The 17,900-nt window shown below is 41.3% G+C and overlaps 1 protein-coding gene across 1 annotated transcript in view; it reads left to right on the top strand.

The window, feature by feature from the left end:
• LOC308078926 (uncharacterized protein) overlaps positions 1 to 17,900 on the top strand; it is a gene marked incomplete at its 5' end in the record, with an annotated part of 54,082 nt that overhangs the window by 19,198 nt on the left and 16,984 nt on the right. Inside the window, 5 exons of the mRNA XM_080420267.1 lie at positions 1,820 to 1,933; positions 4,681 to 4,811; positions 10,600 to 10,717; positions 11,605 to 11,795; positions 12,386 to 12,470. Of these exons, the coding sequence (XP_080276393.1) occupies positions 1,820 to 1,933; positions 4,681 to 4,811; positions 10,600 to 10,717; positions 11,605 to 11,795; positions 12,386 to 12,470 (639 nt within the window). The remainder of the gene's footprint in view (positions 1 to 1,819; positions 1,934 to 4,680; positions 4,812 to 10,599; positions 10,718 to 11,604; positions 11,796 to 12,385; positions 12,471 to 17,900) is intronic.

Below are 17,900 nucleotides of genomic sequence, written 5' to 3'. Positions count from 1 at the left end.
ACACACACACACACACACACACACACACACACACACACACACACACACACTCCTAAGTAAACTGATCAATCAGGCAGACAAACCATGGCAGGATATTAACTATCCTGCTCTCTCTCTCTCTCTCTCTCTCTCTCTCTCTCTCTCTCTCTCTCTCTCTCTCTCTCTCTCTCTCTCTCTCTCTCTCTCTCTCTCTCTCTCTCTCTCTCTCTCTCTCTCTCTCTCTCACACACACACACACAGAAACAATCTCTGTCTCTTTCTTTGTGGTCAGTGGAAAGGTTGTAACTAGGGTCATCACCATGTACACAAAAGCATCGACACCCCCCCTCACACACACACACACACACACACTCCCCCTGGGGTCTCATCTGGCTTGGTAAATTAGTTTCAGTCCGTCTCTCATCATGAATGGTTCTCTGTCCTTTCTGAGGCCTGCAGTGAGTATCACAACATGCACTTTATACCTAGAATATTTCATTAGTAAGTTATACCGACAGTAGAGTATACGCTCAGTGGTTAATAGTGTTGGCAAAGTGAGCTACATTTAATATTATGAAATGTTTAAATGATGGTGAGCTAATTTATATCGTCTTTATTTCATCTTTAATGATTACGTGTTGGAATGGGCTGGGAAGATTTTGTTTTATTAAAAAATATGTGACGGTAAAAATAAAGTTGGTCTTTGTGAAGACATGGTATCGACTGAAGTTAGCCCTTATAGCATGAAGATTGCATTCTCAGTGTCAAAACATTATATCAAGTATAGAGTCAGTAACGTATAGGCTTCTTAATGGGAGACAACACAAAACACTGTTTTAGTGATAAACTGATTAGATTTCTTACTTGACAGTTATAGGTTGGCTTATTAGGTCAAATTCAGGCCACATCTAAATGCTTAATTATGCTCGGTCATGGTGTCACGCGTTGGAAATGACAGATCTACAAGCTCAAAACGCGTCGCATCCGTGGCGTGTGTGTGAGCTTTTAGATGGGGATATTTTTTAAACAGGGCATATATGTGGTTAATTCATAATGATATTTTTGTATGTTAGGGTCCCGGGGAGAAACTAATGTTCTCCTTTGGGTCCCTGGGAGACACTAAAGTTCTCTTTTTTGGATCTTGAGCAGACAAAAAGTGTGGGAACCACTGCTAGTACTGCTACTACTACAACAACTGCTGTTGCTTCTGTTACCACCATCGCTACCGCTTCTACTTCCACTAGTAGTATTACTAATTTAATACCATTAATTCCAGACATTCTTAAGCTTCCACACCCAGGAAGAACACTGTCATTATTTCTCTGATGTGTGTTTTATGTGTGAATAGTGTGTAGTTCTTTTGTTAAAATAACAGTCATTGGGGCTTTGATCTCGCTGAATCCTTGCCCACATTTTTGGGTCAACGTCATGGATATGTTTGGTCACATCAAAGTCTGAGATATATAGACATGGCATCTGACCACTTCTCTTCACTTTTCCTGATCTTTTCCTGAAAGCCCCCCCCCCCCTTTTGTTGTGCCTGATTTGCCTAAGAGAGAAAAGAGGCCAATTCGCACCTGGCACCGTTTCACACTTGGCAAATCCCCTCCTTTGTCCGTGACAATGCTTGGACAATTCACTGATGTTTCACTTGAAGTGCCATTAGCGGGGGTCTCTGGAACTTTGGAATGTCACATCTGTGCTGTACATTGAAGCCAAGTCCGAGATCCACATTGGAGCCATGATGTGTCTTATGTGTGGATCCCGAGATCCACATAATGTCCTAGTTTTTAACCTTCAAGAGTCCAATCGGTTGAATTGTCTCTCCTTCTCCTTCCAGACATTAAGGATTCACACAGACAAAGAGGTGTTTCCTCCACTGCTGGACAAACTACGGCAGCTGCTAGAGGACAAAGTTCACATCCTACAGAACTCCGCCGCTGAAGACTGGCAGGTACTGTACCTGAAAGACATGACTTTAGTTTTATTCCTTCTCTGACTTCTGTTGTTCTCTACAAGTATAAACGACCGACAGACAGACAGACAGATAGCATGACACCTCTAAAAGAAAAATACTCATATGATGATTATCAGCAGCTTAGAACAGAAATGGAGTGGAGAAACCAGAGTTCAGTTGGAGGCTGCGGGTCTGTTGATGTGTCGGTTCATGTGGGTTCACATGTGGATCAGTCAACAGCAGCTATTCATCACCAAATGCCCAACTTCACACAGTAAAATCCTCAGTGTCAATTTTACTGTGGGGAGTGTACAAGTATAACCAAGTGGAGGGTCCATTTGGTTACATTTGTACACTCCGAGTTACAAATAGATAAATGAACTCTTGAGGATTTTACTGCAGTCTACATTTCTCTCCAGTCTCTTTCTATCTCTCCACTTGTTGCTCTTTCTCACGTCCCTCCTATCTTTCACCATCTAGAGCCAGGATATCCCTTTACAAAGAGAGCATGAACATGCTTGTTTTTGACAGACCGTAGGAAAGCTGAAAGAGAGACAGACTGTAGGAAAGCTGAAAGGGAAACGGTGTAGGAAAGACAGACAGGAGGAAAGCTAAGAGGGAGACACCGTAGGAGAGACACACAGTAGGAAAGCTAAGAAGGAGACAGTGTAGAATCAAAATCAAAATACTGTACATATCAATTTGGGGCGGTCCTTGACATGAATATGTTTGAGAACCCCTGCTATAGAGAGCCATGACGAATGTGATTTAGTCTGTGAGTCCATGAGTCACTCAGTGTGGAAAGGATTAGATCATGACCTATTCCCTTCATTCAACCAAGTCAGGACAAAACAGGACTTTATACCCAGACATGCTGTCATTTCCTTTTAATTTCATATCTGTCTTCACTTGTCCTTGGTGAAGACATATCTGTCTTCTATCTGTCTTTCTTCACTCTTCACTGTGCCTGTGTCTCTCATTCAGTATGTCTCTCATTCAGTATAATCCAAGGTTCAAGGTTCAAGTTTGCTCTTTATTGTTACATCTTATGTACAGGTACATACGTACTAACTTATTTTGGTTTGGCTTCCTTCAGACAATGCAGGAGCATAGGTAATAACAACAACAGAATAATTATAGAAATTTAAAGAAAAGAAAGAGTGCAAAAAATAGCAAAAAGAGAATAAAAAGAGCATCATCAAATGTACATGTGCATTAAAAAAAACTTGGTATATTGTATACACCAACAGCATTTTTTCCTCAGTAGCTGCCACCTAACTTAGTGTAAACAACTTCACAGTATATTCTATATACAGCAGATTCAGATACAGTGGTTCTCAAACAGTGTCCCGAGGCACACTGGTGGGCCTTGAGAGTGAGACAAGTCCAGGTGGGCCTTTGGGATGCCTTTGGGATCAGCTATCTATAATATATAAGACAGTAACTCAAGTACATTTACTTGAGTACTGTACTTAAGTAAAGTTTTGGAGCATTTTTTGTTTTGTTTTGTAGTATTTACTTGAGTTGGCTCTCCGACTTTATGTCGCAATCCATCCTTCCCCTAGACAGGATTGAAACACCACCACTGCTTACAACGCACATTTTTTAATATTTGTGAAAGTATGAAATACAGAGTTCATACTTTCGTTCTGGGTCATGTGCACTGTAAAAATTAAAATCTTCATCTCATCTCATTATGCAGAATGTCCCATTTCAAGTTTTCAAAAAGTATACAAATCTTTTGAAAATAGCAGATCTACAAGCTCATAACGCGAAGCATCCGGACGCGTTGTGAGCTCGTAGATCTGCAAAAAAAAAATTTAGATCTGCAATTTTATATTTTCAAATAGCCTGAAATATATAGAGCTTAAAGGGGTAGTTCACCCCCAAAATAACTTTTTTTCTATTGATTACTGACCATCTGGAGCCTTGAATTCATAGATATTTTTTTGTTTTTGTCACATTCCTAAGCCAATAATTTGATTATAATAAATGTGTCCCCATTGATTCCGGTAGGAGACACAAATGCATTTGTGTCTCCTACCGGAATCAATGGGGCTAAATTTATTATAATCAAATAATAAAGGAAGGAATGCGACAAAAACAAAAAAATATCCATGAATTCAAGGCTCCATGGGGTGAGTAATCAATAGAAAAAAAGTTATTTGGGGGGTGAACTACCCCTTTAAGTGGTTAATGTATATTTAGTAATACAAATCTAAAAAGTAACTAGTAGCCCAACTAAAGTTTTCAAATAGTTGTAGGAGTAAAAGTATAATATTTTCCTCAGAGATGTAGTGGAGTAGAAGTAAAAGTATTGAAAATTGGAAATACTCCACTAAAGTAAAACATACCTCAAACTTAAGTAAATGTACTTAGTTACTTTACACCACTGCCAACGTGTAACACCTCAACCTGCCTGCATCAAACAAAAACAGACAAAAACCTGTCATGACCACACCCCTCATTATTTAATTGAAGGTTATGTTTGACAGATGGATGGATAATTATTTTTATGGACACACAGCAAAATCCAGAGTGTTAATTTAACTCCATTTGGTTCCATTTGTACGCGATCAGAGTTCTATTAACACTGAGGATTTTCAGTGTGCATGCAAATGATATCAGATCAAGTCGGGATGGGCCTGGCCTGAAAACACAAGCTCTTTTATGTTGGTAATATGTCGATATGTCGGCTTGAAGTGAACAGTCTCTCTCTCTCTCTTTCTCTCTCTCCTCCTCAGGGTGTGTTGTTTGAGGACGTCTCAGACAGAGGAGGTGTTTGGAGATACACTGTAGAGTGCCAGGAGCTGACCTTTCACCTCCAGCAGCTACACAGTCAGACAGAGCAGGAGCTCACCAACATACACACACAGTAAGGCACACACACACACGCGCGCGCAGCCACGCACACACATGTACACACGCACACACACGTTTTTTAAGACTTTTACATATTAAATATGTACCGGTGACCACGCAGCACGCAAGTTGGGAACAATGTAAATGGGGAACGATGCAAGTTGGGAATGCTTGCCCCACGCGGTTCTGCAGGCTCCAGGGAGTCCCCGGATCCCACTTTGAGGTCTGTAAGTTATGGGGGGTCCGTGAAATTAAAACGTTTGAGAACCACTAATATAGGTTATGATGTTGTGGTGGGAGGTCTGGTCACATGACTAGATGTAGTTTTAGGTGGTGTGGTGTGGTGTGGTGTGAGGTTTGGTCACAGCAACTGTTGTGGAACAGGTACAACACAAACTGTGGGATTTTGTCCTGTATATCCGAACATCAGCCTGTTCAGTTCCAAGGATCAACCTCAAAGGATCCAGCCTGTCTCTGCCTGTCTGATTGTTTTATTATTTTAGGCATTTATCCTTGCACAGTAAAATCCTAAGTCTTAATTGTGTGTGTGTGTGTGTGTGTGTGTGTGTGTGTGTGTGTGTGTGTGTGTGTGTGTGTGTGTGTGTGTGTGTGTGTGTGTGTGTGTGTGTGTGTGTGTGTGTGTGTGTGTGTGTGTGTGTGTGTGTGTGTGTGTGTGTGTGTGTGTGTGTGTGTGCGCGCGCGCGTGCGTGCATGTGAGAAAGAAAGGGAAAGTGAGATTAAGAGGGATATACACACTCACAGAGAGTGGGTGTCAATGTGTGTGCGTATGTTTTTAATGTTTTTATTTCATTGTGTATGCAGCTACAGTATGATGGGGTGTTCAATACATATGAACATGACGTGAATTGATCTGACTCTGACGTTTATGCTACGGTGTGCATGTGTCTTTAAAACAGATTAAAATATGACAAGGAAAACGTAAGAAAACAGCTAAAATGATTCTGAAGAGCTCATATCATTTGAGAAAGTTGTGCCAGCTAGATCATCCATTTATTGATTGCACACAGACAGTCAGGGAACTTAAAGGGATAGTTCACCCCCAAAAAGGCTTTTTTCCTATCGATTAGTCACCCCATGGAGACTTGAATTCTTGGATATTTTTTTGTTTTTGTCGCATTCCTAAGCCAATAATTTGATGACTGGCAGTGGTTCCGGCAGGAGACACAAAAGGTCTCCTTTGTGTCTCCTACCGGAACCGTTGCCTACCGGTCCACTGCGACAAAACTATAAAAATATCCATGAATTCAAGTCTCCTTGGGGTGATTAATCAATAGAAGAAAAAAGAAATTGGGTGAACTATCCCTTTAAGGCATCCACATTGTTTGATTCAACAGATACAGTATGTACAATTGTGAGGCGACCCAAACGGTTAGGGTGCATGCATACTGCATACCACACCAGAAATGTTCAGAATCTGTTTATAACACATTCTGAGAGGCCTCCCGCTTCAGATGATTTATGAGGATTGGATGGTTGTGTAGAATGCTGTACTTAAATCCAGAAGAACCAGAAACAAACAACTTTTCCAAGTATCTTTATTAGAAAGGGGAGGTTTGGTAATTTCTTAGAAGTCCACAGTCCAAATATTGTATTTGGACCCTGGCTTATATTCAGTAGAGGTTTCACAACAGCAGTTTGGAAGGCATCAGGAAAAACTCCAGTTTCAAGGGTTAGGGTGTTAGGGTTAGAGTTTTAAATACTATTGAAGAACTTCTTAATGAGTATAGAAAGAACTGGGTCAACACAAGAGTAAGATTTGCCCGTAGCTATCCTGCAATCCGTTCTTCTTTGTTCTATCCTACAATATTCTTTTATATTTGTCACATATGCAAGACAAGACAAAACAAGACAAGACAAAACTCAAGATTTGCCAACACACACACACACACACACACACACACACACACACACACACACACACACACACACACACACACACACACACACACACACACACACACACACACACACACACACACACACACACACACACACACACAGAGAGAGGATTCCCATCACTGCATCATTGGCACTTTCCGTGACTTCAGGTGGATCAAACCCCTTAGGGCAGATTAATGAATCTTTTCAACAAAACATCATGTTAAATGTAACAAACTGCCCCACCCTGCATGGACCGGAGGATCACACTCCCAGTGAGAGAGGATTACAGGATAGTTGCTCTGCCAAAATGCTTCTTTGCCCTGCGTCTTAACCACATGCTTATTATTATTTATATTATTGTGGTTTTTGCCCCTTTTTCTCCCCAATTTAGTCATTAAGACAATTAATTCCTCCCCACACACATTTGTGTGTTGTCAGTCACTGCTGTTGTTTGATACTTTTACTTAAGTAAAACATGTGAGTACTTTTTACACCACTGTATCTATACAATATAGGTTACGGGCTCCGGTGGCTGATTTCCCACATCAACTGTAACATATATATATGAACCGGTGTGTATCATAAGGGCATCTCTACAGTAACACACAAATACCCCACACTTTTCTCCAAATGAAAGTGTCACTGCAGCGCACAGAAACACCCACACATTTTTCACCTCCAATTATGAAGTGAAACGTGTTTGTTATACATCCGTATAATTATAGTGTCCTATTTACACATTTCTGTAAGTAAGCACCTAATCAGAATAGCTTGACAGCTGGTAGGGTGAGCGTGGATTTGTGCGTGCGTGCGTGCGTGTGTGTGTGTGTGTGTGTATGTGGGCGCGTGCGTGCGTGCGTGCGTGTGTGTGTGTGTTTCTATTTCACTGTATAGAATGTACATGTGTGTCACAGTTTAGCTGAAAGCTTGGATATTAATTGCTATATATTACAGAATAGGACGCTTAAAAAGGAGACTGCATAAATAAATCAAAACACACTCACATACACAGACAAACACACGTGCTTCTTTACTGTACTTTTAGGATGGCAAGTTTATAAATTAAAAATGTATCTTTTATTTAAAAAAAAAAACCTGCACAGAAAATTGCCGAGTTACAAGCTCACAGCGTATCGCGCTGCGACAAACACGATATAAAAATGCACACAGACATAGATGGAACATAAATGTATAAAACCATACCCACACACACACACACACACACACACACACACACACACACACACACACACACACACACACACACACACACACACACACACACACACACACACACACACACACACACAATCAAACACTACCCACTCACACGTACAGAATAGCGGCAAATGATAAGGGAGCATATTGTCGGAGGCAGTGTTTGATGGGTTCTCTGACAGCTGATTGGAGTGTGTGTTCTCCTCTCAGAACCTCTAATCTGTTGTGATGTGATGAGTTCATTCAGCGCCTCTATGTGTTTGTGCACCCTGTCGCCAGCAGCCCCCGTAAGCACATGGAGAAAGAAAAGTCCTCCTTTTGACAGTTCTGTTAACGCACACACACACACACACACACACACACACACACACACACACACACACACACACACACACACACACACACACACACACACACACACACACACACACACGCAATCGTCTATACAGATGCACACAATACATGGCAGTTACAGTACAGACATTAATGCATGCATAGCCACACACACACACACACACACAGACACACACACACACGCGCGCACGCACACGCACACGCACGCACGCACGCGCAGGAAAGGCAGTAGACACCCTTGAATTTCTCATTAACAAAATGTTAATAATTTCCCCCTAAGGCCTTTTGTTTTTCATGCAGTTGTTTTCGTGTCAGTTGCATTAATTTGCCTTTCCTTACATTTTGATGTTAATTTCTTAGCATATCCATCAAAGGTTTCCTCCAAATGAGCTATCTATCTATTTCCTATTTCAGCAGACAAAACCCCTTCCACCGCTGCTTGTTCTCTGTGGGCTCGTTCTTGTTCTGTTGCAGAGATTTAGCTCCCTCAAGTGGGGATATTTTAAAACTGCACACGGATACCATTGAGCAGTCATTCTGCATCGATACTGTATCATAAGTATCAATACTGCAATGTAGAAATACTCCGGAATACTCCTAGAAAAGTCCGGAATTCAAAATGTACTTGAGTAAAAGTATTGGCATCAAAAATGTACTAAAAGTACCAAAAGTAAAAGTACTCATTGTGCAGAATGTCCTGTTTCAAGTCTTCAAATGTATAAAAGTCTTTTGAAAATTGTGAGCTTGTAGATCGGCTATTTTCAAATGGCCAAAATGTATAAAGTGGTCAATGTACTGTATGTTTTGTAATCAAAATCATCAATATGTACTTTAAGTACCAAAAGTAAAAGTACTCATTATGCAGAATGTCCCATTTCAAGTTTTCAAATATATAAAAATATTTTGAAAATAGCAGATCTACAAGCCACAAGGTCACAATGCGTCGCATCGCGACGCATTGTGAGCTTGTAGATCGGCTATTTTCAACTGGCCGAAATGTATATAGGGCTGAAGTGGTTAATGTATGTTTTGTAATAATTATCAAAATCTACAAAGTAACTAGAACTAAAGTTATCGAATAAATGTAGTGGAGTGAAAGTACAATATTTGGATCCGAGATGTTGTGGAGTAGAAGTAAAAGTATTGGAAATTGGATATACTCAAGTAAAGTACAAATACCTCAAAATTGTACTTAAGTAAATGTACTTACCTTCCATCACTGCTCCTCACTTCACATACACAGAGTAAAATCGTTAGTGTTAATTTAACTCTGAATAGAGTACAAATGTACTCTGTGACCTGTGCATCCACTGTTCTTACTTAATCCTATCAATCAGTAAGTAAGTGCATCCACTGTACTCACAGGAAAGCCCCACCAGTCACATAGTTTACACATGAATGTTTGCCTGTTGCTGACTTTAGGGAGGAGTAATTACAGGCTGCCATCAACCGCTTGTGTGTCTTTGACAACACGGTGTATTTGCTTAAGGATGTAATGCTTTTGAACGGTTATGTAAGTGGGGGGGGGGCTTGGGGTCAGAGAAGCAGCCATGTGACTTGAGGGAGTTGCTGGTTTAAATTATTTTGGGGGAAAAAACCTGCGTGGGAAAATGTCATGAGTTACGTTCAACCTTCCAACAACAACTGCTGCTGAGGAGGCGCCCTCGAGCAAGTGACTTAATGACCAACAACTGCTCTGTTGCTAACAGTAACAGTCTGTGGTCTTGTACTAATACTGTCATTCAACACAGGGACAGCTATGTTAAAATGATATGCATTCATTGTATTTTTGCATTATATGCCCTTTTCCGCCCTTTTCTATTCTAAATCTAGAATAGCCAATTGTTTACCCCTTTTTTCTCCTAGTTTAGTCGTTATGCCAATTGAAAATTGTAAATGGTGCATTTACAATATATAGCGCCTTTATCCAAGACGCTTTACAATGTGCATTACATTCATCCTTTCACGCACACATTCACATACGGATGCAGTGGTGGAAAGTAACTGAGTACTACTACATTTACTCAAGTACTGTACTTACATAAAATGTTGAGGCACTTTTACTTTAAAGGAGTATTTCCAATTTTCAATACTTTTTTTCATTTCAGCGACAAATATTGTACTTTTACTCCACTACAATTATTTGACAACTTTAGTTACTAGTTACTTTGAAGATTTTGATTATTATTCAAGAGTTAACAATGATTTTTACCCCCATTTCATCTCACATTATTTGCTATGAATTTCACTGTTTGACAAATCTACTGGGTATTTGAAGGAGCTAAACTCTTCCTTGTCTCTCCTCAAACCCATGGTTTTGTCACCAGGCTGTGTGAGATCGCTGTGCGTCAGCAGCAGGTCTCCTCTGAGCTCTCAGACCTACAAGAGAAGAAAAGACACACGGACCAGGAACTGAACGGAAACCACGAGCTACACACCTGTACTGTAAGTACAGCTGGGCAATATATTGATTATTGATTTCGATATTGTGATATGAGACTAGATATCATCTGGGGTTTTGCATATCATAATATTGCGATATGGCAAAAGTGCTTTATTTCCTGCTTTTAAATCACTTGAGCCTTATTGTCTCCGCCGGAGGCGGAGAGTATGTTTTCGCTTCGTCCCGCTGTGTGTTCACCTCCCTCCTAGCCAAGCTAACATTGGTCAAGCTCCACGTGACACGTGTCAATATGTTGACACCAATGCCTTTGATTGGCTAGAGGGACGCATGACGAAATAAAATCCTATAAATAGGTGTGTTACTTCAAAAAGCCATTTGAAGTGAGGTAAGAAAGGATCAATCAGTCTTGATTGGAACAGTACCTTCCAGTACAAATCACCCGTCCGTGCGTGTGTGTGTGTCCCTCTGAGAACACCTAACATTGGTCAGTTTCACGTGACATCACAATATGTAATATAAATATATAAATAGCTTAGACAGGAGAGGCTGAGATCACACAATGAAACTAACTCCCATTATGCAAACTGAAGAAGCAGCAAATGAGCATCTGAAACCTGCTGGCGGAGACTTGTGCTCCGAGGAGCACATTTTCTAGTTTTATAGTCAAATAGTAAAAGAAAATGGCAAAATAGCAGGTCTACAAGCGGACAAGTTTCGAGAGATTTAAAAGAAACATGTTATTATCGTCACAATACAATATTATTGTCACAATATTGAGTGATATGTGATATTGTCGCCACGAAGCGACGCGTTGTGAGCTTGTAGATCTGCTATTTTCATTCGTTTGGATCCCGGGCAAACGTCCCGATTTCTCTTTTGGGTCTTGAGCTGAACATTTTGGGACTACTTGTGTTGTATCTCCTTACAGTTGCTGTTGCACACACGCAGGGAGCTGCAGGCTCACATCGCTGAACATCTCACCCAGTCAGAGCGACTCGTGTTCCAGGAGAAGGCCCTGAGCGCGCTCCGCGACCTCCTCACACAAGACCTGCACGAGTACCAGGAAGAGACACAACAACTTCACAGCTTCACCGTGAGAATATTAAGAGACTACTACAGGTCTGTCTGTCTGTCTCTCTGTCTGTCTATAGTGTATATCTATCAGTGGTTGTTATCAACCAGTGGTCCGGGGAGCACCAGTGGTCCTTGCGGAGGTCCCAGGTGGTCCCCAGCTAAATGATGGAGAGTTGGTAACCAAATAGACCCTTATTAACTCTTGAGAGTGTAAAATGAAACCAAATGGACCCTTACGGGTATGCATTTTCAGAGCATGTTTATTTAACCCATTAAGACCTGAGGCGATTCTTTTTTTTTTTCTTTCTAAATCCTATATATTTTTTTTTATAAATCAACCAAAAAAAAAATCAAGAGTTTTCAAAAATAGCAGATCTACAAGCTCATAGCGCGGCACTCGGTGCCGCGCTATGAGCTTGTATATCTGCTATTTTTGAATAGCCAAAGAAATCTAAAGTGACACAGATGCGTTCCAGTTCTTAATGGGTTTTAATGATGTTTGTTCCGCCGTGGATCACTGGAACTATCATAGTGTACTTTAAGGTCTTATTTATCGGTATCAGAATGAAAACAACATCTTTCAAGGTTTTAAAGAAAAAATACCATGAAATCATCAACGTTGTTTCCTTGTTCAGGTCTGACAAGGAGCAGATCTCCACAGCCAATCAGAGTGACCACAGTATGCAAGGCATGAACGACAGCCAACCAGGAAACAACATGGTAATTAAAAATAGAACTTCTGAGTGAAGTGATTGATCACTTCTATGTGTTATCTTTTTCTTATTCTCTTATCAGTAAGCTGATGTTTTTATTTGCAATTTGTAGCAGGAGAATGCTACAAAACTCAGTTGGGCTTTATCCCTCATTTTGATGCTAATTAGATTTTGTACCTTGAAGACTGAATTCACTTTGCTTAAAACAGCGTACAAGCTTAATTTTCTTAAAGTTCCCCGCGGCTCAAAAACATGCCTTAACTCCTCTTGGAAGCATGACTGGTGCAGATTTCAGAACAGAGACTTTTTCCACATTCTTCCACTGGAGGTGTGGAGCTTCTCTGTACTGTCCTCACATCAGGCCCACATAGTTAAGATATTGTTTTTACCAACAAGGTGACGCTTCAAGCTCTTCTTCAACGTCTAATCCACTCGTAAAGTCACCTCGGTGGTAATACAATCATTTAACTATGGGAGCTTGAGCCAGTGAGGACTCTACTTTTCCATTTTCTTCTATCCATGTGCGTGCCGGTGTTGATTTTGACAGCACATTTTGATTTAGTTTGAGTCATAGTCTTTTGAGTAAAATTCCATTTAGTTTTAGTCATATTTTAGTCCTCTGAAATGTTTTCGTTTTTGTCTAGTTTTAGTCGACTAAATATCATAAGATTATAGTCGACCAAATCTACAGTTGATTTAGTCGACTAAAATGCATTTTGGCGGTGCCTTGATCGTGTCGTAATGGCTGATTTTACACTTGGTTGCATGCTGAAAATAGCCGATCTACAAGCTCACAATGCGTCGCAGCGTGACGCGTTGTGAGCTTGTAGATCTGCTATTTTCAGAGCGCAACCAAACATAAAGTTCTAGTCTAGTTTTTATTTATTGACGAAATTGTCAATATATTTAGTCTTAGTTTTAGTCATCACAGCTTAGTTTTTATTTGTTTTTTATTTAGTTTTCGTCAGTGAAAAAAGGTAGTCGACGAATATTTTTCGGCATAGTTTTAGTCGACGTAATCAACACTGGTGCGTGCGTTGTAACATTTTCGCACAAGCTACTTCCTAAAAAATTGAGCCTGCTGTGTGACGTAATCCTCGCAAAGTACCCACTTGGTGAAACCTGAAACCATTTGTCTTTTGATCAGTGTGGTGGGTTGGGGCCTGAGAACTGTGGTAATATTCATAAATCCATCCAATATCTCAATGAGGGCAAAATTGTTTTCTTTTTCCTTTCTTAGTTTTTCGTAACGTTTATCTGTGTTAAACAATATTGATCATAGCTGAGTATTTTTTACATACTTTAAAATGTGTCTTGTCTGGAGGTCGTCTTTAATAGTGTGTAAGACACAATTTTGTCAATTTTCTACAGTCTCATGCGACTTGGGATTTCTCTGTTTTTACGGGGTGGGTCTAGAGCCATCTAGAAATGGGTCTGTCGGCCTGTCTGTCTGTCTTTCTGTCTGTTCAGAGTTAATCTTGCAAACCAATGGACCGATAGCACCAAATGTCTTGTGCACTCTGCCAGTAGGTCAATGAACTACCTACCCACATTTTTTTACCATGTTTTAATTGTATTTTCTGATGGATTAGGTAGCTTTAATGTTACTAGGACAGCGCCAGCCTACTTGGGGGCCATGCATGTCGGGAACGATGCAAGGCATAGGCTATGCGGCACAAAGGCTATGCGAAGCCTGGCCAATAAGTTAAGCCGACGGGTCAGTGGGGGGTTGGATCGGCTAAAACCTTGCCCAAGTCATAGGCGACTGACGTCACATACTGGCCACATTAAGTCTGTAATTCACATGGAAGCCACACGGTTATTAGACGCTTCTTTGTGGGCTTGTTTGGCAGCGATCGCCCTCATGTAAGTTCTTTCTGTTGCTTTTGGAAGTCATGGCTGCCAGTTCCCACCTGATGTCATGTGGGAGTGCCGACTGCTCCAAACCGTACTGAATAACTGCTAGTTTGCATAACGTCTTCATACTAGGACCTAAGTCTAAGATGTACATGTCATCTGCAGGTGTGGGATCTTTGTATCCTCCAAAGAGGATGATACGATCCCCCACCATGCAACTGCAAATAGATGTCATCCCAAACGGGCCTCTCCCCCTGGGCTCGACCTTCGTCCAGTAGAAAGTCTCCGGATTGAATTTCCACAGATCATTGAAGTTCTTTAGGAAGTTGTCACCACCAAATATGTACAGCTCTCCATTGTAGGCAAAGGCTGAATGATACCTGCGTGCTTCTGGAAGAAGCTGCTGTGCGGAAGGGGTGCTCAGCCAGCAGTTGGTCTCTGTGTCAAACACTCTGATGTTATTGTCGACCATGTCGGACGCGTCGAACAAATCTGTGTGGCCTCCAAATACATACATCTTTGTACCGATGATGGTGGCAGAGTGATATACTGAAACAAGTGCCAGAGTGCCTCTGGTGTTAATTACAGACCATATCATTTTGGTGGTGTCCAACTTGTAGATATCATTAGTGCATTCATTGTCAAGGGTGTATCCTCCATAAATATACATGACCTTCCCCAAGTTACAGGCTGAGTGGAAGGACATTGCCTCCGGAACAGTCCCAGAAACCCTGGGCGCGAACCATCTGTGGGTACCGACGTCAAATGCATAAAGAACGTTGGAGAAAGGACACCCTCCCCAGATGTAGGTGACATCATCTATGAGCACAGCTGTGTGGTCCTCACGCATGGAAGGAACCTCACGATGTTCTCCTCCGGTTGTCACCTTTGGTAACTTCCTCCAGCGCAAAGAAACTGTGTTGAAGATGTACACTGAAATTTGATCTTTGCCGTACGTGCAGGGCCCTCCAAAGGAGTATATCTTGCACCCCACTGCTACAGCAGCTTGATAGGTCCCATCTGGTCCTTTCTCCTTGGCAACTGCCCAGCACAACATCACTCTAATGATCTCCTATTTCTTTATGTCTCTCCCTCTCTCAGACCCTGTCTCTCCGTTTGTCTGTCTCTGTCTGTTGTCATATTCAACAGCTGCCACCCCTTATATACCGTAGGCTGGTCTGACGTAAAACGCAACACAAACCGTTGCCTTGCATGCCAAACAATGCCGATTCGCACAGGCATTTTTGAATAAAATGTTATTTGAGTCTGTATGGTAGAGTATGTTCAATAGAACTAGAACATGTGCAGTTGGAGTTTGGAGGTGGTCCATTCACTTCCATTCAGACAATTAAACCCTGGTGTCAGTTAGGACACCTGCTGGTTGACAAGCAGTACCACGTCCCATCAACGCATCTGTACCTCAGGGATTGATTTTCGGCCCATTATTATTCTCCATCTTCATAGATGATGTTGTGGAACAGTGTGAGAACAACATATTTCTGTATGTGGACGACTCAACCATTTTCGCACCAATAACATCATCAAATGGGCCTGAGGTGGCTACGTCCCTAAACAAAGACCTGGAAAACATCCGGAAGTGGGCTGATGCCTGGAAAGGTCACTTTCGAGCCCAGCAAGTGTAAGGCTATAATCCTGTCCAGAAAGAGGAACCCATCTCGCCCAGATCTCTTCTTTGCGACCACTAAAATCAAACTAAAATCAAGCTCAGCGAGCAGATGGAGGTTCCTGGTCTTTGCATAGACAGTAAACTCAACGTGGACATCTGTAAACGTGCTGGACACCTTCTTGGAGCACTGCGTAAGCTGCCAACAAGGCAGAGCCAACATCTACAAAAACCCAGGTCAGGAGTATTATGGAGTACTCCTGCCTAGCCTGGATGAATGCCTCTCAGACCACTCTCAGGTAGCTAGCCATCCAAAAAAAGGCTTTAAAAATAATTGGGTGGATGAGGACTTTGCCCTACAGCAGTATGCCATCAGTAAGCTGAGTCATCGCCGAACAGTCAAGGACATTTAATCATCAAACATTCAGTTTATATATACCCCTGACCGAATAGCTGCAGATCAGTGATAGGTTCTTTGAATGTTATTCATAAAGCCTGAATCTGCCCAAGCTTAGAAAAAAGTACTGCCTGAAGCACAACATCTCCTTTAGATAATCTGGGATTCCCTCTTCGCTGAGTTGCTCTCTCACGCAGGACATTGGTTTAAAACGTAGTTTTAAACCAATGTTTCAGACTCAAAATGGCTCCCGTTCGCTGACTGAGTAATAGTGCGTGCGTGCGTGCGTGTGTGTGCGTGTGCGTGTGTATGTGCACACGCGTGTGTGTGTGTGTGTGTGCGTGCGTGCATGTGACTGGCGTGGGTCCAGATGTTGTCAGTCTTTGTCTCAGACAGTTGAAGTCGAGACAGAGGAAACATCTGCCTGTTCGTATGGCTCTGTCTGTCTGTCACACACACACACACACACACACACACACACACACACACACACACACACACACACACACACACACACACACACACACACACACAGAGATCTTTCTGTGAATCCTTGTCTAAAGTGTCTTCATGACAGGGAAACATGTCATATACGTGAGCGCAGATGAGCTGTTAGAGCGTGTTACTGTACTTTAGTTTTTATCATGACAATGTGTAGACAGGTTGAAAACCAACACATTGTAATAGGAGAGACAGACAGTTAGGAAAGCTGCAGGAAAGCTGAGAGGGAGACCGTGTAGGAGGGTCAGACAGCTGAGAGAGAGAGACAGCATATAGGAGAGACAGAGTGTAGGGAAGTTGAGAGGGAGACGGCATAATAGCGACAGACAGTGGGAAAGCTGTAATTTGTTTAGCAGATTGGGTTAATCTGGTGGTGGAAAATGAGCATGCATAATCCCATAATTTATAATTCAACCTAGATTTTTAACAAATAGAATAGAATAGATAGGTTAATTTACTAGAGCGATTCTTGCTGAATTAATGCACTCATTAGATTTAATTGAAGACCATTCATTTTAAAGATTATCATTTGAATAGCTATTTAAGTAAACAGGATTGTCACATGTTGCAGCTTGAGTGTCAATGCTCTACTTTGCATAACATTAAAGTCTTAAAGATTACTTCAAATGTCCTACATTTGGATTATCAAACATAGATTTATATGAATTAGCCTTATCATAGACAGTCGCTAGACAATAGAAGATGAGTTAAGATGGAAATTAATCACTCTGGGGACAATATTGTTCATAGCAGGCAAATACTGTACATACATCCACAAAATAGGAAAGGAAAAGGATAAAAGAAAATCTCAATCCATAAAAATAAAATGTATTCTTTACATGAAAAGACAGGCCATCATTTCTGTACACAGTCAAATCTAAAATCTAAAATGTATCCATTTGTAACTCTGAGAATGTACTGATGTAATGACCCAAAGGGTCCGTTCGGTTACATCTGTGCATTCTCAGAGTTAAATGAACACTGAGGATTTTCAGTTCATTAATGTTATTTGCAGTGGTACGGCGGAGAACAAGGCGGGGACATATTGCTAAGCAGAT

This window comes from Gymnoscopelus braueri (genome assembly GCF_963280865.1).
Source record: "Gymnoscopelus braueri genome assembly, chromosome: 22".
Classification (NCBI taxonomy): Eukaryota; Metazoa; Chordata; class Actinopteri; order Myctophiformes; family Myctophidae; genus Gymnoscopelus; species Gymnoscopelus braueri.
The sequence above is the reverse complement of the archived record's forward strand: the minus strand, read 5'-3'. Positions and strand labels throughout refer to the sequence as shown.